Raw genomic sequence first — 22,062 nt, 5'->3', positions numbered from 1 at the left:
TTTATTAACCAACTTCCTAGGAAAAATGTTGGAAAATCTTTAGAGGATCTGTTATGGATTTAACTAGAAATGGCACAGCTGAAACTGTCCTAAAATAAACGAAAATAAGAGTTCAAATATTGATTACAGCTATAAATTCATAGTTGCATGGCTGTGAACTGTATTCAGTCTGTGTTGCCTGAGCACCTTCTGCATAATCTGAATCATACAAAGCAAAATTTCAGAACACACTGTTGAGAATTGCAAATGTACCGTTATTACCTGTATTCCACAGCTGTCCTGTGCACTCCACAAGCACTGAGTATCCTACTGGAGTGCAGCTCCAGGGAAGGAGTTTTCCGTACCCATCCTGATCCCCAATAGCAGCTCCATGGCTTTCTGTTGACAGGGAAACTGTGCAACTGCCCCAGCCATGGCTGTGCTCTAGCCAGGGTCTCTATTTCTGCCTCCCAAACACTGAAAGCACCGTCTCAAAATGACTTCTGCACCTCGGAGGGGCCCATCAAAGACACCAGCTCAACTGTGCTTGTGGTGTAAAGGGAAACAGAACCCAGGGGCTCTTGCTTTACAGCACCCCCAGATCTTCAGACAACTAGGACATGTCTGGGACATTCCTCAGCTCTGACAGAGTGGCATCAAATAGTTTGCAGTTAGGGAAAAAAAACTCAGATGAAAAGAGTTTATTTCTCCTTTCTCCCTAGAGTACACATTTGATTACAGGGTGAAAACTAGAGAGCAGAAGTAAACAGAGGCACAATGCACATATCATGTAAAAATATTTCTGTCCTGTGAACTCATCATCAAACTACAACATAGTATACTGTATTGAATAAATTTCATTATCATTTTATATCAATGTGTTCCTACTGGATGTATGTCTAGTAAGGAACAAAACTTTCCATTCATTAGTGTAAATAACAAACCAAACACTCAAGAAGCCATTTTCAATTATTTTACTTAAGATAGTTTTGAATCCTATTATTTAAAGTTGGTTACAGGAAATTAAACTGACAACATTAAAAGAACAACTTGTGATCCACAGGACAGCTATCATCCAACAGTACCTTTTAATTTTCCTTGTAACATTTGAGTGTAATGACATGCTCACTCTTTGATGATATTGGGTATAAAGTAAGGCTGCATTGCTTCAGCGAGCTTTTCTGCATACATTTCATATCTACCAGTCATCTGGAAAAGGAAAATCAAAGTTTCAGTTCTTTCAGTGAGCTATGAAACTACTTCAGTAGAATATATTTATATCCACTGGTTTTTTTCTTTTTATGACAACATAGGATTTAATTGTCCCAAACAGCAAAATCATAATTCACTCAGAATTCAAGACCTCCAGTGCCTTAGCACAAACTAACATACTTTTGATAAAAGAACTTGCATTGTGTTGCCTGTAACTGTATTTCTATACAAAAAAAGATGCATATTTCCACTCTGAAAAGTCAAACTTTTAAATGAACAGTCTCATCACAGGTCTCCTTAACTTACTTAAGGCTATTTTGGTTATTCTGGATAACTGGAAGTTGGATGTCAAAGGTGGACTTCCTTTCTTATGCATCAACCATTTTTTAAGTGAGTTATGTCAGTGAAGGCAAAGGAGGGTATCTGTAACTATGGCTTCGTGTCATGTCTTTGACAAGCAATGACCCTGCTGCCAGCAGTGCATTTGTGTATGTGCCACCCACAGCATTTGGGTTGCTCTTACTTTTCCCTTTGATAATAAGAAATAATATGAAATACTCTTAATGATTTGGGTGATAAGAGCAAGTGCTGAAAGTGCTGAAATACAGCACTTGATGTAGTGTTGTCATCCTCTTCTGAAGTGCACAGACCACAACAATTGGCTCTGGGAGGGGCCAGTTACTTCTTTACTGCCAGAGTATGACGTAGATAATTTGTTTAACTCCTTTGCTGCTGTAAGTTTAGCAAAGACATTCTACTGAACATCCCTTTCAGGCATCACTGGATGCAAACCACAGATCCCAGAGCAGGTTAAATAGGCTATCAAGGGTTTTCTGGGTGGGTGACTGATGACTTCACACTTCCTCATTCCCCTCATCAAGAACTACCTCTGTCTTGGCCACAAACGAGAGGAAAAGGAAACAGCCTCCCACTGTCACACAAACAAAACCACAGCTGTGCCTTATGTGCCAAAAGACCAACAGCAGCAGTCCACACCATCAACACACAACTAAAGTGCTGAAAGCACAAGACTTGAGGACAACAAAAAATACACAATTCTACACAAAACAGCCAAAGGTCAGTGCTTTGTTTTTACTGTTTGTTTTTCCTAACCAGTGCAACTGCTGCTGTTCAGATACCCCTACTAAGGTGTTCTAAGCAATGCTCCATGTGCTTCCTGACACAGTAAATCTACTTGCAATGAGGGCCTCAGATTTCAGTGGGAAAGCAGAACTAAATCTCTGCCTGACTTAAAGAAACGGGAATCTCTCAGAACAGTTTCATTCCACTGTAACAACCACACACCTACCACAGGCATCTGCAAAATAACAAATGCAATGCTCTCCAGAAGATGACCTGAAATGACTTTGGGGGGTTTGACACTCTATATGGATTAGCAACAGTAACAAGGAAATTAAGCTAAAGCTAAGAAATGATTGCATTTTCATTAAAAAGCTTATTCAGCTTTTCAAATCCACAGAAAACTTGCCTTTTTACATCAAACTGAAATCAAAATATGTTAGTACGCCATATTGTAGTGCAGAGGATGCAAATAAACCAGCTCTATGAAATAACTGTCTCCTTGCAGTAACATATTAAAAAATTGACACTCCCTGCAAATGATTACTTATTTTAAATACTAAGTGATCACCCAAGAACCTACATAGATTGTGACAGTTGCTAGCCTGGAGTTCTTATCTACTTTGTTAGGATTTAAATCATGCTGATCTTAAGAGTAGATAGGAAACAGTTCTAGTCTCTAGCAGTACTGAGGACTAAAACAAAAGATCTGTCTCCCCATAAGAGAGCAAGATGTTTTCATCATCAAAGCCTACTTCAGAAGTTAACACCCGTTTTCTCCTTTTGCTTGCCTTCTTTGTTGTTCCAACAGGGTCTTTGTGAGGCCTGCTGTAAACTTGTTCAGATTAGAAAAAGGGAACTAGAGTGTCATTTGTTTAAAAAACATAAATCTGGTCACCCCACTAAATCAGTGTATAATACTCATACATGTAGCACCCTACACAGCTTGTACTGGCACAACTGAAGGGTTACCAAGCTGCTGTGCTGAGGCAGCACTGCTGCTGGACAGAATAAATCAAATTGACACCCTCAGGAAAGATGATCCAAATTAACTTTATCTCAGAATACAAAAATTTAGTAATAAATAAGTTTGTTAAAGCCATATGGAGTGGCTTGCAGCCATCTTAATCTGATTTAGATAAATTCAAAAGTGTGTTAGGACGCTTCAGAGATGAATGTACACAGTACACTGGTCTTTCTCTGCAGCTCCAACATAGCCACAAATTCAGGGAGTTAACACTGCAAGAAGTTTGCACTCAGAAAGTTCTCAGAAGCTCGTGGGTTTGAGTTTTCACTATAGTTCACTAAAACTGACAATTAACGCCTCTAAGAATATTTAATACTACCAGATCAGATCAGATCAGATCAAAGGCCTCTCTCACCTCAGAGACAAATGCCTACGTACACTGCACAAGGAAAGCACAGACACTTCCCCAGCAGTCCTCAGAGCTCCTGGCAATCCACACGTGGGGTCCAGAGGCTCAGGTTTTCATTTGAAAGCTACTGGCCTAGTTCCCCTGAATTTGGCTACTCCTTTTCCATATCTATTTATGCCTTTGGCCTCCAGAACACCCTGTTAAATTAGATCAACAATTTAAGCTCTGGACTGCTATGATAAAAAAAACACCTGCCTTTTAACTATTGTCAGATGATGGAATCATTATGAAAGCTTGTTGTCCCTAATATTATATTTTCTTTATAATCAGGCTTACCTTAAAATTCCACTTGTCACCCACTTGCCTGCAGAGGTTCAGATCCATCTCTACCACCAGCAGTCCGTCCTGAGTGCGAGACAGTCCCGGAGTCCTGCTGCCATCAGGTGCTGCTACGTAACTGGAGCCATAGAAATGGCCCAACTCATGGTGTGCTTAAAGAAATTTATAATAAGCATGTAACACCATCTGCAAATCAGTATATAACTTCACATGCAGTGTCCCAGAAAACCTGGCTCAATTTCTTATGGTTGCTCACTCGCTGTCCTTTAGGCAAGGTATCATCCTGAAGAGTCACAGCACGACCCTAAAGGAACTGCACTTTTGGCCAGTAATTACTTTCATGCACTGTACACCATCAAATTAACAGGAAAAACTCACTGCACTGCCTTTTAAATAATGCAAGATTATGCTTTCCCATTATTAAGTCTCTGAACTAAAGGCTTTGCTTTCATTGTTTTTTATTTAGCATTTAAATGAATTCTAATTGTCAAATCATACATTTCCCAAACAGCTGACAGAGATTCACCCAATAGACTTTCAATACAAGGTCAGAGGTGAAAACACTGGGATCTGAGGCACGGAAAAGATACTATTTCATATTTCACAACTCTTGAGTTGTGCCAAAAATCAACCACATCTGTTGTACTACTAAGCAAGGGATACCACTGATCTTTTTCATGCAGCTGCTAAAAACACTTAGCTCCAAAACTGGCCAAAAAACAGGCTCAGGCTCAGGCTGGATGAAGCCAGAAACAGCACGGATTGCCACAGGTCAAATTCTAATGTTTCAACATAGAAGCACACACAAGCAAACCTCACGTTCTTCTTTGACCATTCTCTTTAACTTCCAGCAAATCTGGGAAAGTGGACAAAATGACATGGCTGGAGATTCAGGCTAGGGCTGTTACTGCTCACAGGCTCACAAAGTGGTTTGGGTTGGAAGAGACCTTAAAGATCATCTGGTTCCAAGCCCTGTGCCATGGTTAGGGACACCTTCCACTAGACCAGGTTGCTCAGAGCCCTGTTCAACCCTTTAAACACTTTCAGGGCTGTGGAATAACTCTCAATAATCTTAAAACTGGAAATACAATGTCATGCATGCAGTGACAACACAGGCTAATTTCTGGGATTTCTGTCTCCCAGTCCTTCTGCATTAACTCCAAAACTCTCAGTCCTCTGCAGGTGTACAGAAACCTTAAGTATCAACTTTTGGTGAGCACATACCACCACCATTCCTAGGAAACACTCCCTCTCCCCAGCTTACAAACAGCAGTGTTTGGTAAGGCAGCTGCACAGGAAAGACACTTGCAGGAGAGCCATCCTTTCTTCAGACTTTCCGGGTAACAATTATTAGAACCCCTGAATGTGATTTCTGAACGTACCTTTCCCACCATCTCCGGAAGTAAAGGCATTTTTGTAGTATTCCTGTGAAACAAGAGGAATCCATAGGTGGCAGTATAGTTCCATTTCATTCGAGACATCCCTGCTAGTCTGTCACATTGAGTTTGGAAGTTTATATAAATCTACAAAGACTTTTTTTCTGGCACACTATCAGCACTGTCCAAAGGGACTCATCAGAGGGGCCTAGTTTCGGTGATGGATGGGACAGAACACAAGATCTTTTATCACTGCCTGTTGCTCACACACTTTGGGGAACATGCCTTTGTAACCGTTTCACAAGTTTAAAAAGGAGGCAAAGGAGGAGCTATTTAATCAAACACATCTTTTTGGATCACAAAAGAAGGCCAAACGTATTTACATAACAGCAAGAACAAGCCTGGATCTCTGTAGGGAACCTCATTAAAAAAATACCAAAGTAGGGTATTTGCACTAATCTGAAGACAAAAATGACCTCTTTTGTGCGATACTAATTTTCACTATAGAATTTTACACTCCAGAAAGAGGTAGCATCTGTATAACAGCCACCAGCTGTGTACCACTGACCTGAGGATATATTTAATTTTCAGTCATTTTGGCTAAAAGAATACTGATTTCCCCAAAGACACTAGGAGAGTTAGCAAAAGGGCGGGTGCCTATTACAAAGATTCAATTCAAGAACAGGAAGCAGCTGCAACCAAAAGGGAGGCTGCCAGCAACAAGGCAGCTCTCAATCTCTTTATCCCTGTCCATCTTCATATCACATCATAAACCCTAATACAGTAGTTAACGGTAGAGGAATCTCTGCATTCCAGTGCTGTTAGTCCATTGCCTTGAGTTAACCCCACCACCTGAACCATGACATGAAGCGATGACGATACTCACCGTGCCCACTCTGTTGATGGGACAGGTGAAGCAGTGATTTGCTATGGCAGCATTTCTGGCTTCGATCGGCCACAGCGACTCGCTGCAACATCAGAGAGGCAGCAGGAATTCACTACTTGCACACTACACAGACCCTGTGCCCAATTTACATTCTGACTGTCTCTCCTGTGCATTGTCTGTCAGGCCAAAGTCAGCTTGTTAAGACTGAGCTTGCTGTTACAATCAGGATATCCCCAGATAGAGCCAAGCACTGTGATCATTTTCTGCGGAGTTATAGGTATAAACAACTCTACCTGACAAAGTGGTTAATGTGGCTTTGCCATGGAAATAAAAATCTTAAGATTTTCAAAGCAATTAAAGTGTAAAATATTTTACTTTCCAAATTACGCAAAAGATTTGCACATGTGCTGACAGTTCATTAACTTTCATAGACCAAACGTCATTCTGTAAAAAAGCTGTAAGGGATTCATACAAGTTGCCTCCATTTTTACCCCCAAAATGGTCCAGAAGCCTTTGCAGCAGTGAATGAAAAAAAAAATAATTATGGGAATAATAACTTTAAAAAAAAATTAAAGAAAAAAAAATTCCACCAAAATTTTCTACTTCTATTATTTTAACCACAGTTTTCATAGCACTTTCCAGAAAGTCATTTTCCCATTGTGGGCTGATAGAAAAGAAAGTGTGTTCAATAAAATCATAACTTTCCAGAAATTATTTATTAAACCAATCTCTAAATTTACTAAAACCAAGAACTCACACATGAGGAATAAAAAAATTCCTTCTTCCAAGCCTCTACCTCTTTCCCAAAGGAAATTCCAATTGTGACAGATGTTTAAAACTGAAATAGTCTTATTTTTATTAAATAGTTTGATACACATGGATCAGACAGGTCAACAGGAGGTCTGGAAGTACTCAGAGCTTCAAAACAAAGGTGATGCAATTTGTACACTCCTGTGACAGGAGTCCAGCAGTCAGTCCTTTTAAGACAAAGGAATTTTACTGAAAAGCTCCAGCAAATTACAATTTCACAGAAAAGCAGAGACAGGAAAAAAAGGCTATATCCAAGAAATGACCCCAGAGTTAGCTGAGAAGTGTATTTTCTTAGCCCTCTGAGCTGGTTTTAATTTTTCTTTTAGAAAATCAAGCCAGTAGGGTGCAATTAATGTCAATCTGCAGAGGATTGATCTCAAGGGAAAGTTTACACTGGTTCAGTCTGGTTCAAGAAGCCTGATAATCACAAAATTGCCAAGAGTTTAAAAAAAAATGTTTCTCAGAAAAAGGGTTTCTCAAATTGCAATTCAACACCATACTCCTACGTGGACAACAAAAGCTGGCAAGATAAGCCTGGACATAAATGACTAATGTCTGTCACAAAGCACAAATATTACATGAATTATCTAAATAAACTCTCACTAGCTTTCAGAACACCAGCTGGATGCTGGCTAACTCTGTCTCAAAGACACAAGACCTGCAGATGTACAATAAAGTTCTGAACCAGCATCAGTGAGTGGAAGCCCAAAACTCCAGGTGTGGAAGAATTCAGGCTCCTTTGTGAAGGCAGAACAAGGAGGCTACACCTCCTGTTCCAAGACCTCAGCAAGGTGCTCCTGATCCCCAGTGAGGGGATCAGAGGTCAGTTAACCCAGAAAGGGAGCAATCAATCAATCAGTTTGCATGTTACCTGAGTGTCCCAATAGTGGCTGAAGGGTTAAAGATGATCTCTGCCCCATTCATGCTAAACATCATCCAGTTCAGAGGGTGATGGCGCCCATAGCAAATATTCACAGCAATTGCTCCAAACTGGGTCTGAAACACTGGGTGTCCTGTATTTCCTTCCATATAGTAAGTAGACTACAAACAAAACCACAAGAAAAACAACACAAAGGCAGCCTTATTAAAAGAAGTGAAAGGAAGTACCACCAACATTGCTTTGACACCTCCCAGTTTCTGATAAGCAGGTTCAAATCATTGGATCATGGGCGAGGACAACACCTGTCCTTTAGTACACAGTGCACTCCAATGGGTGTACAGCAAAAAGTGGCTCTTCGGCTGCTGAGATCAAATTCAAGCCCCTTTCTGTTTCCTCTCTCATACTACATCTAAGCACTGTGTGACTATGGCATAAACTCTTCTATCAATGCTAGAAGTTCCTACAGAAGCTTAGGGTAGATCCACAAATCACTAAGGTTTAGGTACCTCTCTCAGTACATTCACCATATAAGAAAATTTTCCTTCACAATGCTTTTATTTGGATCCTGCTAATTGAATATATTTCCATTTTTTCTTCTATTCTCATTACAATAGGAGAAGAAAAACAAGAATGCTGTTGCTTCGGGGAATTCATCAGTTCTTATTTCTCTATCCCTCACCAGAGGTCACAGTCATCTCCACAGCAACAAACTGTGATGGCTCAAGAAGGACTGATTTTTGTTTATGTGCCCTCCCACACATGGCTGAATAAGCCACAGTCCAATCTTTGCCTTTCCATTTAGTTCTCACTGATTCAATGGGCATGACTTGAACAAGGCTCCTTTCCCTATCTGCTCTACAGAGACAATCCCCAAGAAATGATTTCAAACTCAACATTTCCTTGAGGTTTAACTTTGTTGATAAAGAAAACAACATTAAAGTAGCACAGATGAACATAATCCTTTCCTGTAGCCTGGGTGGTTTCTAAAGTTGCTCTATCAGAACTGCTCAGCTCAGAAGAATGGACTTCATGCTCTGCTAACAAAACTAGCTACAGACAGTGCTGCTTTTGGGCAAAAATACCTCATTCTATAACAAGGTAGATACAAGAAGAAATGTGCAATCATTATACTACACCTGAAAGCTATAAACAGATTGTAATGTAGTAATTCTGGCATTTAGGATTCTAAGAACTAACTTCTTTTAGCAACTAAGCAAAACACTTACTGAAACTCTTATTTATACTTGACATGAAAAAGTAAAAGTATTTTCTTTTTTTAGGTGCCTTTTATTACAGTTTCATAGCTGGAAAAAGTTTCTTGGAATCTGTTGATGCTCCACAAAACAGTCTGGAAAACTGAAATACATCATATATTAGGGCGAGCAACAGGAATTTATTTTTCTGTTGGATTACAAAAGGAACAAATAAAAAAATGTGGAAAGTAACTAATGGGTTTGTGAGTTACTATTTTGAGTTACTAAAGGACAGACCTGATAAAATAATTTGAAGTATCAGAAAAATGGTTAAAAATAGAAGGCAGCACTGGTGACTGACAGGCCTGTGCCAGAAATGCGTTGTGTAGAACCCTTAACAGCCTCCTCTGAAGAAACACAAACCAGCCTGACCAGGCCCGAGATCCCAGGTCAGACCTTCCAGAGGTCCTTGAACATGAATTTTCAAGACCCCAAAGTAGTTTTTAAATTAATAAAAAAGCAGTTTAGGTTCTGAAGCCTCAGACTGGTAACTGGTGCATTCAGACAGGGAAAAAAACAACTGCAAGTATAGAACAGCACTCCGTGCTTAGAAGAAATGCCTCTGTTAATTACTCACTTTAGCTGACAAGGAGAGATTTAGTCAGGTAAGACAATGTATTTTTAGACTTTGGTTAATTTTTAATCCTGATCCTTCTACTTGTGATAATTCTATGGATGGATAAACACATTTCAGATCTACCAGTTTGCTTCTGACATTGCCTTTACTGCCAGTTCAGTTGAAGCTGATTCTTAAGGATGGCCTAAAGCCTGCTGGGGGGGCTTCAGTGGCAGCAACGTGATCAGTAAACAGAAGATGCCATAAACCAGCTATTCAGTCAGAAGTGTAATGAATTAAAGGACTCTGCTCAAAGAAACACAAGCAAAAGAACTGTCATTTCCAAGACAACCTCACAGAGAAACACAGAAAGATTGCAATGTTCACACTTGACCCACGAAACAACTGCCCTGCAAACTGAAACAAGTTCAACATGCACACATGAAAAGACTACCCAAGCCAGTCATGCACAACAAACATAACACAGCTGGGAATTAAATGATTCTTTTTAAAGAGTCTTGATACTTTTGTAGTTTCCACCAGGCCAAGGAAGATTGCATGACAAACATCATTTGTCTTTTAAGACTCATCACTCTCACAGCAATTATTAATTCTTGAGAAATTAACTTAGTATAATTTCATCTGAGGAAAACTGATTTGACAGTAAGTGAACCACATTTTCTAGAAACACATTCCATTTCCTGCCAGGACGACTCTGACACAGCACACGCTGGCACAAAGAGCTGCAAGGCAAGACCTGATGGTCACAATACTGCATCTTACCTCATTGAAATCTCCCACCCTTGGAATGTGATTCTTCCTGCTTTTGCCAAGGACAGCCCCAGAGTTAGAAATGACCACTGCAGTATTCCACAGAATTCCGCCGTGTATTTCATCTCGCTCCAGGATGGGAGATATCACGACCATGTTGTGTTTCTTTGCCAGCTGTACAAATGAACACGATTAAACATAATTAAACACAAACCTGCAGTACCCCCAGACTGACAGACACCACAGCTCACTGAAAACATTAAAAAAAAGAGTAAAATAGCACCACATGTGTAGTATAAGTGTTAAGTGACAGAGGTATGAGTGAGAAATACAGCAACTTCTGCCAGTTTACTTGTACATTGTCCTTTCCTTCAAATCACTTCTTTTATTTCTCCAAGCTTCCACAGTGTCATTAATTCCACGGTGAGAAGCAACATGTTCTTGCCCTAGATCAGACTAGAGATATTATGCTGGCCACAAAAGCTTAAGAGCTCACTGCATATCTGGGAAAATCTGACATCAAGACAGCCTTTTGTTGTTTCAATCACTTGTAAATGAAAATAATTGAAATTTCTTATTTAAAAAAAAGCTGTCAGAAAACAAAAATTAACACTGTCACCCTTCTAATCAACAGTCTCTGGAGAAACAAGAGCCAGACAATAACAAATCTCCTTGGGTCCATAAAAAGTCCCCTACATTTGTGTCATTCCAGAGTGAGATGCAAACAGTTGTGTTCCCTGTTCAGAAAAGGCTGCTCTTCTCCTCTCACTTTCATGCAAACATTGTTTAATGCTCAGCTGTTCTAGGCAAGAAACACCATTTAAATAGAAATTAAAAATATCTGTATGAAGAAACATTCCTCCCTTGTAAAACTTAGGAACAGTTAAGTGGGCAGTTTCATTTGATTTTCATGGTAAAAGGCAGTCTTTAAATGCAAACTAGTTTAAAAAATAGATATTGAGCACAGCCGTTGTCCATTTCTACTTCAACTCACTATGGTTATATCTGTCAAGCAAGTTGAAAATTTATCTTTTATCCTTTCAGTTTTCTCAGTGACACCAGAACAGTTCACAAAGAAGAAATCCATGCTAATCAGTGGCAGTTACGGGCTGGGATGGAGGATGGATGTGGGTTTGGGGTTTTCTGCTTGGTTGGGGTTTTTACCTCTTGACAGAATTTTGTTGTTGGCCCATCCTCTGCTGACTCAGCAAATTCAGTCCAAGGCAGTTTCTCTCTTGTACAAAAAGCAAAGGGCATGGCTGGAAAACACCAAAGCAAGACAAAATTCACACGAATGCTCATGTCACTCAAGAAATACATACTATTTGCATGAGCACAAATAAAAAAATTAATCAAGAACGATTCAACTGCTTTTCTGGCCTAAAGACAGAGGTATTTGAAAATATTTTTAGCAAGGGCAAGGAGATTTGAGCCCACAGAGGGCAAAGCAGAAGAGAGTAAATGCACTAAGTGAAGTCTCAGCAGGGGTAAAAAAACAAAAGACACCCCAACCACTCATGTACACTGTTTGTACCTGTTTTCACAAACATTTAATGGGACTTCTTTTTGGTGTTTGCTTCTGTTAAGCCTCAAACACCATATGTTACTTAAAAACAGATTTTTAAATTTTAGTGTTTGTCTAGAAAAAAAGCTAAAGTTTTAGGAGAAAAAAAATGAGGAAAGAATCTTGAAGGATGCCAAGAAGGAGCTACAAATATCACCACTGCAGATTATGCCAGTCTTCAGTGTAGCAGACCTCATATACATCTTCCATACACTTCTCCTAACTAAGGCTCTTTACTGATTTGTTTCCTAAAATGAAAACCAAAGTCAATTGTTATATCTTGGAAGATTTCTGCTGGTTACTTACAAGACACATTTCTAGTACGGGACACCTGTTAAAATAGAAGGAACTTGACACCTGACAACCTGGAAGGAATCAAGGAAAATACTCACTCCAAGCCTCCTGGAAACACACAATGTTGACCCCACACATTGCAGCTACTCCCACAATCTCCTCAATTCGTCTGTGCAGAGCAGCCACCTGATTGTGAGAAATGCCACACTATAAAAAAACCTGCATGTTCTAACTCACTTCTCTGTTAACAGCCTGGTTTTACAACCTTTGTTCACATCGAGTTTATCTTGCTCTATACTTAGAGCCACTGCTTTCAGAGGGAGTAACTCAACAAGTTATCATTCCTGAATACTGATAGTGGAGTCAGATATAGATTTGTAAAAGCATTTAGATGCTGAAAATAGAGAAGGCATTCCAAAGGGATTCTAATTCCAAGGTTGCAACACTTATATATATGACAACTCATTGCTGACTGACTGTAAAAAGCTGAAAGTCTTAACAGAATCAGCAAATGTTATAATTTTGCTGCTTACTGTGAACAACCTACAGAACAACACTAAATAAATGCAAATTTGAAGTCAAGTACTCAGAATCCTAAAATATGAGGCAAGAACAGTGGTTGGTTATCTCCAAATCCTGCTTGTATGGGTGGATCTTGGACACTCTCTAGAAGTTTTTAACTTCAAACTATTTTCTAAAATCCTCTGTCCTAAGAGCTAAGTAATTATTACCAACAAAAAACATCAAAGCATTTAATAAGTAGTTTTCTAGAGTATTCTACTTAAAGATAAGCACAGGTACAGCACTTTGCATTGCTGCTTTCAAGTATCAATAAAAAAAAGGACTCAAGACAAGACTGCAGTGACCTATGAACTCATTGATTGTAAATTTACAGAAACAGTTAACTAGTTATTTATAAGGTAAAATCATTAATATAATCAGTACTTTCTTGAACAGCTGCTATTCAGAATCCACAAACTTGATCCATTTACTGATTTAATGACTTGCATCTGTGACACGTAAATCTTTCCAAAACAAATCACTTCAGAAATGTTCTGTCCTGTCACTGTACAAAACTAGTGCTCCAGGAGATTTTATAAATATGGTATTTTCTTTCCCTTTTCTAAAGCTACTCTTAAGAGGCTATTTCTATACATATGTGTCACCTCAACAGTTTTGTGTCCAAGATGTTGAGAGACGATGGTCACAGAAACATTAAGGTTGGAAAAGATCTCTAAGATCATCAAGTCCAACCATTAACCCAGCACTGCTAAGTCACCACTAAACCATGTTATCTTGTAATAAGATTTCACCGACTGCTGTACAAAGGATAATGAACACGGTTTTATTAATCTGTGTTTACTCTAATGGATTTTCCCATAATGGAACATTTCTCAATTAAAACGAGAACTGCACCTGTGGTTTCCACCGGCTGCCATCCCTTTTGATTTTGTGGAAATGATTTTGTGTTTCATTTTAGAGGCAAAAGATTTTCACGTACAAAATGAGCTTTGGAAAAACTGCAAGTAGGTTAGGCCTTCACTAGGCAAACAGAAGAGATGTTTCTGAGAAACAATAAAACAGAATGTGCCATCCAAATCTCTTACAGGATCCTACACTGCAGTAATGATGTGTCCTACACTGCCAGACAATCATTAGACATTTCATGATGCAGCTTCTAAAATCAGCAACTGAACCATGTTATTTCTCAATCCAGCAGAACAGGAGTTACAGACAGCCCCGCTCCCAGCTTGTGTACCTGGACTGCCACTGGTGTGTCTGTGGGAAGGGGAATTTTATTCTGTACCAGTCCCACTCGAACGATACGTGGCCTTCTCAACTGCTCCGGAGCAGCTTCAAATCCATAGCCCTGCAGCTCAAAATCTCTTTCCTGAGCTGCTGACCATGCAGCACTTGGCAAATTAAGTTTTCTGGATTGAACAGGAAACAAAAGACATTTCAGGATGACATGTTCTCCTTTTCTGCTCCGAGTGCAATGGACCCAGGGGATCACAAATACTGTCTAACCTGCAGACACCCATGTCCCCACGCCCCAGTGAGCATCTATCAGCCAAGGGACAGTGGGGCAGAGGTCAGGTCGTGTGCAGGTCTCACCCATCATCTCCACGGCACCAACTTCCCAGTGTCCCACTCCTGACACTCCCAGACACTTAACACCCTGCTGCAGAGATTAAGGAGCACATATGTACAAACCTCCACCTGCGGGCTGGATTATAAGCACTTCCCCTCAATGTATTTCTCCTCATGTTTGACCCCTACTTTTCCGGCTCCCTCAACCTGCCGCCACGGCCTCCCAAGTCCCCCCTCACACCTTTCATCCCCGTCAGCCACATCTTCACGCCTGGATCACCTCCAAATTGTCCCAGAGCACCATAAACCCTACTGTTCCTTCTTCCCCCCAGCCCAGCCCTGTGTGCTGCACACCCGCCCTCACACCGACTCCTTCCCCGGGAAGCGACGGGAGAGCGGGCGGCTCAGGACAACGACCCGCGGCGGGGGCGAGCCCGTCCTGGCAGCGCAGCGCACCTGGCCTCGCCCCCGTAGAGGATCCGCTTCACCTCGGCGAGGTCCCCGGGCGGGATGTGCCGCTCCAGGCAGGACTCCAGCGACTCCAGGGACGCGGCCATGGCGGAGAGCGGGGACTCGCTGCCCCTCGGCCCCCGCTGCCCCTCAGGAGCGCGCCCACCCCCCGGACTTCGCCCCGGGCGGCCCCGCCGGGACACGCCCCGCTCCCCTCACGGGCCGTGGCGGGCGCGGCTGTCCGGGGTTATTTGACCCGTCTGCACCAAGCGGGGCCGAAAATGCGGCGTTCCCACCCCGAAGGGGAAGGGAGAGCCCGGGATTCGTGAGGGCCCGTGGTCTAAATGAGTGACAAAAGCATGAGGGTCCACAAAAAACTCAGAAAGGGTTATTAGTAAATGGCACACTTGGAGTGGAAATTGGCCACAGTCCTTATAAGCACACAGCAGTGGGGTTTGGATAAAGGGATAAGATGGAAGAGAGAAAGACAGAACTGAAGAGGGGGAGAGAAGAAAAAGAAGTGTGAGAGAGAAAGGGAGAGAGAGAAAGATGGAGAGAGGAAGAGAGAGGAAGGAAGGAAGGCCAGTCATTCCAGGCAATACAATGTCCGGGGTCCTGCCCCTTTGACCATTCCTTGTACTTCTAGGAGGTTTTACAATGATACCATTCCAACAGAAAAGCTTGGAAATTGGAGGTCATGAAATGGCAGTGGTTTTCATGAATATTTCTGTGTCCATTTCAGTTGCAGTAAGACTGAACAGGAGACAGCAATAAATAACTTTGACTTTAACGTGAATTTGAGGCCCAATATAATTGGAAATCCATCTCAAAACCAGAATTATTGTCAGACAAAGCATTGAATCATTAAGACTTTGATCTGGGACAAAAATAAAAGCACATCTAAAAAAGTAAATTCCCTTCAGCAGGTACCAAGTGGACACCCAGTTTAAACCAGTTATTCCCACTGAACCACTGGCTGTGCCTTCTGCTTCAAAACACACAGAAATTCACAACATAGCAACTGCTTTTCTCATTCAAGTGAAGCACGAAGTCCAGGGATGGCTACACGTCTAAATATATCCCACCTAGTTTAAGCACTACTTTATGTATCTGTTGGAAGATGTAACAACGTTCAGCACTTAGCATTTGCAGTTGTTAGGTATTTTGAGTTAAATATTAAGCCTTTTAGACTAAATAAAAAAAAGAATGTCAGGGAGAGAGTGTCTAATATTTAACTTTAAGCAGAAATTGTCCAGGGATAATCTGGTTTCATCAAGGCATTTGGAGAGCTGTGATTCCTTCTTTCTAATTCACCCTTTTTAACCCCAAAAGTTGCTGTGATGCTCTGCCTGCCAAGCGCACCAGGGCAGAAGTGCTGCTCTGGGGCTTTGTTAGGGGCAGGAGCTCTTTGGAATAACTCCTAAAGGGCATGCTAATTCCTTTAAACAGAAAATATCTCACCCCTTTACTCTGTGGGGGACTTTTCAAGGTAAGCTAAACATACAAATGATAGTATGCTATAAAGCAAAAAACGTTGAATAATAAGTAGTTAAAAACCCCCATCATTTAATAGGTAGGAACTCATTAGTCTGAGTAGCTACTACATTGTCTATTTGCCCTGTGCTCAGCAGTGTAGCATCTACTTTTTCATGACCAAGGGCCTAAAAACCTGTTCTTATGAATTATTTTTCTTTCCTAAACCTATTTCTGCAGGGCAATAATAAGAAGTGACTGATACATACATGGTACTTTTCATCTGATGATCCTAATTTGCTGTAATGGCCAATTTTAAAGGTACCTATCAGTAACATTTTGTTTCGTTCATGGCTGGTTCAATCTTTAAACATTGCAGAAGGGAAGATCAATGCAGAAATCAGCTGACAATACAGGAGGGAAATGAGGAGGCCAAGTAAGTTCATTTCCATATCAGCATACCCAGGATGTCAACAGATAAAACATTTCTGGAAGATTCATAGAAACAAACAGAAGGGCCTGGGTTTCTCTGGGAACTGTTAAATTTCTTTTCTGCCTGGACTGCAAATTAAAGGGAAAAACAGCAGGTCTATTTTGCATCCAGCTCCTGAAGAAGGTCACATAACTGAACTTTTCTCTTCAAGCTTCTATTCTTAGTGTGAACTTTCACTGACTTCTCTATTGGTGCCTTGTTTATTTGTAATTTAGTAAATTGTACTACATGTAGGAAATGGACTTCATGGCAATAAAACCGAAGCCCCTGAAAAAAATACTCAGGAACGGTAGAGACCTGAAAAAACAGAACATTTCCTGCGCACCACATCAACCATCCTGCAACAGCACAGCGAGGTCCAGACTGCGTGGATAGGAAATGACAAGCCTAGAATTACTAATAATGATGAAAGGAGACCAGGCTATTCCATAGGGACTACGTGTATATAAAGGTATAACTCCAGCCAACACAATAAACCTTCAAAGCACAAAATGTTAATGTTGAGCAGGAAAGTAACCTAATAAAGGAAGATGCCTTCCATATCCCAGACAAAGCATATTAGAGGGCTTGGATTTAAGTCTGAGTGTTCCACCTCAGTCACTGCAATTATCTGTTTAAGTAGGATGCTTGAATCCAGATCCCAGTTCTGGTTTTGACTTCTTCAAACCTCTATATTTAAACTTCTTCCCAGTTCTGCATTACCTGGACCAAGTAATTGTTTTGGGAAACAGCTGAACCTTTTGGTATGAACCCAGGCTATAATAACTGGTTTAGAGGAAAATGAGTATTTTATGGAACAAAAGTTCTCTAAAACGAGGGAAAATTCCTACAAAACAGTTCTGAAGTGCACATGCTTTTCATCTCTATTGCCCTCAGTCAGGGTGGTCCAGAAAGTCGGATGCAGAAGTCAGGACCACACAGTGTAATCTGTACAGAAAGCAGTTCTCGTGTGCTGAAACGCTGCGTTGCACAGATACCATCGCAGAGCTAAAACTGGGCTCTGGTAATCCTGGTCCACACACTCTGTGCTGCAAGACTGTTCCCAAGAGGTCCTCTAAAACCCCACAATAGCACCCTGGCATTAGTCAGAAGCACCCTGGAGATTGAATTTAAGAGCCAAATATCTAGAGTTCAGGCTAAAATTGGGAAAGACCCAAGAAAAGATTTAAACAAACAAACAAAGTCTTTCCACTGTAGCCCAAGATAGGAGCAAAGGCTGAACAGCATCACGTACCAGAGCTGGTAGGCAGGATTAGTGGCAGCATTTCTGTCTGTTCTTCCTAAGTTAGTAGTATGTATATATACACCCTCTGAAACACCCATCTTCTTGCAAACCCTGCTGCTGTCATGTGAATCGTGTCTCCAGATGCTTTCTGCTCCTGTCGGTCCTTGAAACGGGTCACACAGGGTTCCCCAGAGTGGATAAATAAATTAATAACTCGTGTCCCCAGTCCAGAAATTGTCTCAGATCACCCACAGGGTCATGCTACTGGTTGTTAACACCTATCAAGGGGTTTGGGTGGATGTGAACCCAGATGTGTCTTGCAAGGCCACATGATATTGGTGCTCTGTCTAAACTTGCTTTCTAGATGCTGCAACAGCCTCTAAAATGACCTTCTACAATGTCATTTTCCAGTGGCCACAAAAATGAAGAGCTGAATTGTACTGCAAAAGAGATCATTGAAATAGGTCTTTACATTGCTTCACCTCAAATACAAATTCCCTTGCTTCATTTGGAAATGTAAAACAATTACCTTGGAACACACCTGATTCAAAACATTTCAAGTGTAAGAGACAGGCAGTGAAGGGGAATTAGCATAATAAAAGTGCAGAGAGAGGAGACAGGTCTAAAATACAGGGAGAAGATAAAGCACTGACTTCATGCTCCTTAATACACAGCTAAAAAAAGGAAGACAACTGGTAACCTTCCTGTCTGTCCTGCTTTGGTTTAAGGGTGCTGTGATGTAGGGAAACCAACATTCTCTGCTTTAAAGACTCTCCTTTGAACCCTGACCTCTTGCTAATAACAACTATCTTCAGTGGGGGTTTTGAGAGGTTTTTTGCCTTTACACTGGTTACAGACAAAGCTCTCTTCCTAGTTCTGCTTAAATCCTGACAATCATCCTACCAGTTTCAGAAATGGGTCTGTATGTAAACTTAAGACAAAGAGCAGTTGAAGATTTTGATACAGATGGAAAATTCTGGCCTGCATTTAGATTCCTCACCTTTCCCATGGACTCTGTAAAAGCCACAGGTACAATCACCTTTAGAGTAGTTGAGCCAAATTACAAACCTCTTCTATTGGCTTCGTGTCATCTGCTTTTGGTTTCCTGCTGTTCTGAAGGCTGGGTGAGGGGAAGTGGCTGAAAACTGAGGAAGTTTATTATTGACAATACATTTTATCTGCTCTCAGGCATGCCTGGGACCTGAGCAGCCCCAAATCTGAGGAGTGAAATGTAAGTGTTCAGTCACCTTCCCCTCTCTCCCATAGGAAAAGCCTAGCTCACTGTTTTCAAAGAGTTAAGGTATCTTTGTAAGAGCTTTTCTGTTGTTTGCACTGTTGTCTTTCTAGCTAGAAACATTCTCTTTGGTTGCTCTGACTAAATCACACCTGAAAATGTGTCTTTAAAGCAGAAGAGATTCACAGATTGGCCACTTTCACCAATTAAAGACTTCATCCTTCCCTGGAATATGGCTATCTCCCTGGTGCACAGGAAGTGCATTAAAGAAGTAATAAACACTCATAAAACACATTTAGTGATCTAACATTTAAGAGCAGAGTTCTTGTTCATTACTGTAACTTTCTGCTAAATTACCACCAAAGAGATTGCTCATGGGCTCAAAAGGTCAGTGTTATTTTTGCTGTTGAAATCGTGGAGTCTGGGAAACAACTGTGTGTAAATTGCTGATAAACTGGAACAAAGACAGAAGAGAAAAACACTGAACATATAAGAATGCAAGTAAACCAGCAGGAAAGGAGGGGAGGGGAAGAATCTCACGGACAGTTTATTAAAAGAACAAAAGAATAAAATCTGGCGCATTTGTTTTCCACGGGTTCAGGAAGCCCGGTCTTTAAGCACCTACTATAAATAGTGTTCTAATCCTTCATCAAAGGGGGTAGTAGTCTATACCAAAGTGAATGAATTCTAGGTATAATCTGGGAAGAGGAAGATGTCCCTCCCCTCATAGTAGGAGAAAGATCTTTTGTTTCAGTCCTTGCAGAATTCAGATATTTCAAAGTGTAAGAGCTGGAGAGATGAGGCACAGTCTGGAACATGTTTCTATACTGCCAAATTCCTGGCAAGAATATAGTTGGAGAATGGAATTAGCAAATGTCTAAGTTGGAACTGAATAATCTGATTTTGAGAAAGACAGACTTGAATTTATCACAGGGCTAACTTCAAAATCCTCAAGGATTTCCCCTCTGAGTGGAAGCTCCATGTGAATTCTGTGAACTTTGGAAAAGCATTTGATAAGTTTGATAGGGATATCATATGGGAAGTAACGGGAGCTTATTTGAAATTCTAAAAAGGACAATTTTCAAGCATTTAACCCTCTATGAAAGACCTGACTGTAAGGTAATCCCAAACAGCTATTTCAGAGACGTCCAAGTTAAAAACAAATGCAGATTATAAGAGCCCTATGTTGCCCTTAAGGGGAAAAAAGTCACTGAAAGATTATTTCAACCAAAAAACTGCAAATTATTCCCAGTGAGCTCATTAGATGGCCCCAAACCCATTGTTTTCTAGGTGAGAGCTTTGGCTCATAGCCTGGCCAGTGGCAAGGTGGTATTAAAGGATTCACTACACCACTCTGGCTCTCAATTGTATGGGTTGGGGTTTGATGGTGTTCAGAGAAACTTTGAAAAGGTTTTTTTTCCCTAGCTTGCCCACTGAATGCCTGGTAGGTAACTTTTAGGATAGACACTGAATATTCTTCAGGCAGGTTAAAACCTGCACCCAACAGTCAATAAAGGGATACATTAATCTTTAGTTTTACCCTTGACAGCACAAAAGGAGCAGCAACAACCATTAACAATCAACACCTTGCTTTTCTGGGAAGGCATTCAAGCAGAGAATAAGGAAATTATAATAAGGCTTGTCTCTCACAAAGGATGAGACTCTTCCCACCAGTGGAATTATTATTGAAAACCTGCTAGAACTCTCATACAGGCACTGTATAAAAGGTAATCACAGGACATTCTCTATATTAAAATGCTTTAGTCTCTCACTGAAGCCATTCAACTCACAGCTCCCACTGACTTGTGGGAACTAGGGCTGCACAGGGGTATGGGTGGCAGGAAAGGGAAGTAAAAAGGGAGCATCTGTGGCATCCCTCTGCTGCAACATGATATGGGAGCATAATTTTATGCTAAGAAATGGGAAAGGGGCTTCAACCCTTCAGGTGAATTTGCCCAGTGGGCTGATCCATACCCCCAGACACTCAGGAGCACGGTCTCTCAGGATGTCAGGCACTCAGGGTTTTTAGACACAGGGACTTAGGTTGATACCCAGCCTGGAAACTTCTGCTTCAGAATAACTTGATCTGCTTTAGAAGTTATTTTTGAGTAACATACTCTTATTCCACAGTGAGAATGTCCTTACAGGGTTGCTAACCAGAAGTAATATCTCACTTGAACTGCAGACTCCACTGCAACCCAAATCAGTTGTCCAGTGTAAACAAGCCCTTTCTTCAGAGAAGTGGGAAGACAACAAAGCTTGCCGTCTTTTAAAGACAGCTCATGGAGGGGATGCTGTGAGGCCTCAATGGCACATTTGTGTGGTGGAGGCCAATAACTCTGGCTCACAGAAACATGAATTTGGGCAGACAGTTGCAGCTGCACTTGGCAAACAAACAGTAGTAACCTAAACTTGACACTATAAATGATGGTTATTGAACTAGTGTCTTCATGAACAGGCTAGATGCTGGCAAAAGGGCATGAGGAAGACAAAACAGAAGTTTAATTAACTTAACAGGAAAGGAAAAATCTCCTAGATAAAAGGAAAAGAGCCATTTCTGAGCCAAGTATTTAAAGGGTTCTCAGGCCTTCCCAGGCCAAAGAGTGTCTGTGTGTAACGCTGACTTCCTTCCAGCTCTGTCTGTGCCAGAAATAACTCGTCAATGGAGTATATCTCACTAGTGTACCTTTTATCAAAGCCATTCCTGCACAGGAAAGTGA

At 41.0% G+C, this 22,062-nt stretch overlaps 1 protein-coding gene across 2 annotated transcripts; it reads right to left on the bottom strand.

Moving 5' to 3' along the window:
• Nucleotides 1–78: 78 nt before the first annotated feature.
• Nucleotides 79–15,059, bottom strand: UPB1 (beta-ureidopropionase 1). Of its 2 annotated transcripts, none has more exons than XM_050318120.1 (10): nucleotides 14,924–15,059; nucleotides 14,136–14,307; nucleotides 12,475–12,562; nucleotides 11,683–11,777; nucleotides 10,531–10,692; nucleotides 7,930–8,099; nucleotides 6,249–6,330; nucleotides 5,369–5,477; nucleotides 3,984–4,138; nucleotides 79–1,188 (listed from the first exon to the last, which is right to left on the bottom strand). In XM_050318120.1, the coding sequence occupies exons 1-10, from the start codon at nucleotides 15,022–15,024 to the stop codon at nucleotides 1,105–1,107; spliced, it is 1,218 nt and encodes a 405-aa protein (XP_050174077.1). In that variant the 5' UTR covers nucleotides 15,025–15,059; the 3' UTR covers nucleotides 79–1,104. The 2 variants fall into 2 exon arrangements, with proteins under 2 accessions (XP_050174077.1, XP_050174078.1); XM_050318121.1 differs by having other exon boundaries at nucleotides 5,369–5,411.
• Nucleotides 15,060–22,062: the final 7,003 nt, after the last annotated feature.

Source organism: Myiozetetes cayanensis, unplaced genomic scaffold (assembly GCF_022539395.1).
Source record: "Myiozetetes cayanensis isolate MyiCay16 unplaced genomic scaffold, myiCay2020 scf21, whole genome shotgun sequence".
Taxonomy (NCBI): Eukaryota; Metazoa; Chordata; class Aves; order Passeriformes; family Tyrannidae; genus Myiozetetes; species Myiozetetes cayanensis.
This window is presented reverse-complemented; position numbering and strand designations above follow the sequence as displayed.

Bases quoted from the DNA above. Each gene is read 5' to 3' on its own strand.
- UPB1 (XM_050318120.1), bottom strand. From the start codon at position 15,024: ATGGCCGCGTCCCTGGAGTCGCTGGAGTCCTGCCTGGAGCGGCACATC. The intron at 12,563-14,135 runs GTACACAAGCTG...TCTCACAATCAG, and splicing joins ACACACCAGTGGCAGTCCAG to GTGGCTGCTCTGCACAGACG. The intron at 8,100-10,530 runs GTAAGATGCAGT...TTTTGTTTGTAG, and splicing joins GGGTGGGAGATTTCAATGAG to TCTACTTACTATATGGAAGG.